Source organism: Galeopterus variegatus, unplaced genomic scaffold, assembly GCF_000696425.1.
Source record: "Galeopterus variegatus unplaced genomic scaffold, G_variegatus-3.0.2 Scaffold221, whole genome shotgun sequence".
Lineage (NCBI taxonomy): Eukaryota > Metazoa > Chordata > Mammalia > Dermoptera > Cynocephalidae > Galeopterus > Galeopterus variegatus.
In genome coordinates, this window is record NW_007726332.1 from 1,229 (window position 1) to 2,848 (window position 1,620).

The following is a 1,620-nucleotide window of genomic DNA, read 5'->3' on the forward strand; positions in this document are numbered from 1 at the left end:
TAATCTTAGTCAAAATACTTTATTTGCTCTAGAATTATAATTTTAGGGGCAGAACAGATTTTTATTCTACATCTAGTTGCTATACATAAGGATCTTAAGAATTTCTGAGCAAATAAAACAAAGACTTTGGGTATAAATGCTTCTGCATGGATATCTTGAATCTCTAACAGTGAGTTTTTCAAGAACTGGACCTTCAAGATTTTTAACCTCCCTGTGCAGGCTGCAGTGCCAAGATTGCAGCAGAGGCTGGTTAAACCTTTGTGGGGATGTGACCACCTGCTACCTGCCTTAGCAATGGGAAGTACTCTGAGCTATTTTTACATAAAATAAAATAGTAAATGGTGTTTCTTCCCCATGGCATGATGTTTTTTGTTTGTTTTAAATCGTTTGTTTTCCTGTCTATTGAATTTAATGAAAATAATTCTTTGAAATTTATTGTTGGTAATTTTTAAAATTATGTAACCTAAAAAAATTGCGTGTGAAAACTTTTTCCAAAATTAAAGCAAAATAATTTTTATGAAGCTCACACGGAAAAGTTTTTGTGTATAAACAGTTTATGTGTATGAACACTTTATAATAATACTTTATGCTGTATTTTTGGAATCTAAATGGTTTGGGGGCAAAAATAACATGGTTACTGTACATATGTTTCTCTAAGCAAATATTTTGCCTTTGACACTTCCTCTTTGCTTAAATCTATTTCCTTTTCTGTTACGCAGGCCAGAAAAGCTTTAATGATGATGTTTTTCTCCAATTTTCCATTCTCATGGATTCACCATTCTTTGATCACCCTAGCACTCAATATTATCATTGTTTTACTTGCAATATATGTTCCTGATATTAGAAATGTATTTGGTGTAGTTGGTAAGTTTTCTATTTCAAAAAACTCCCATAATAAAATGGATAAAGTTGTTACCTGGCCTCATATCTGAATCTGACAGTATCCTTTTTTTCCTCCAAAGGTGCCAGTACATCAACATGTTTGATTTTTGTATTCCCAGGACTATTTTATCTTAAACTTAGCACAGAGGATTTACTCTCATGGAGAAAGCTTGGAGTAGGTTGTTTTCGTTTATTTCTTTTAAGACTTCTGTTTTAAGAAGTAATTTGTCATTTTATATTATTTTATCTTGTGTTGAAAAAATCAATATATATTAAAATATAAAATACATTGTTTGGAAGGGTGGAGGTTTAAGAAACACTCTAATTGTTTTTTTAATCTTTTTTTCTTGTTTCCACAGGCTTTTGTGTTGCTCATCTTTGGAATTTTTGTTGGGAATTTTAGTTTAGCACTCATCATTTTTGACTGGATTAATAAATGAAATATTTTTCTACTTCTTATGAAGGATAATTTACCTCTGTATGAAAGAAGGAATAATTCTGGGAGGTACCTTGGATGAAAATAACATTTTTGTAAAAATCATTATCAGGAAAGCAGAATGAAATTGCAGTAGAAGTGTATAGCAGTTTTAATCAAAGAAAGAAACCCAAAATCCTCTTACATACATTGGGTCAATATTTTGTTTGTTTGGGTGTTTTTGGTTTTTGATTAACAGACTTTATTTTTTAGGTAGTTTTATGTTTACAGAAATCTTGAAAAGAAAGTGCAGAGAGTACTAT

The 1,620-nt window shown here is 30.7% G+C and overlaps 1 protein-coding gene across 1 annotated transcript; it reads left to right on the forward strand.

Annotated features, from left to right (window-relative positions):
- The first annotated feature begins 725 nt into the window (after positions 1-725).
- Positions 726-1,334, forward strand: LOC103585207 (probable sodium-coupled neutral amino acid transporter 6). Its single transcript, XM_008566114.1, has 3 exons — positions 726-864; positions 963-1,057; positions 1,242-1,334. Exons 1-3 carry the CDS (start codon positions 735-737, stop codon positions 1,320-1,322), a joined length of 306 nt encoding a protein of 101 aa, XP_008564336.1. The 5' UTR covers positions 726-734; the 3' UTR covers positions 1,323-1,334.
- Positions 1,335-1,620: the final 286 nt, after the last annotated feature.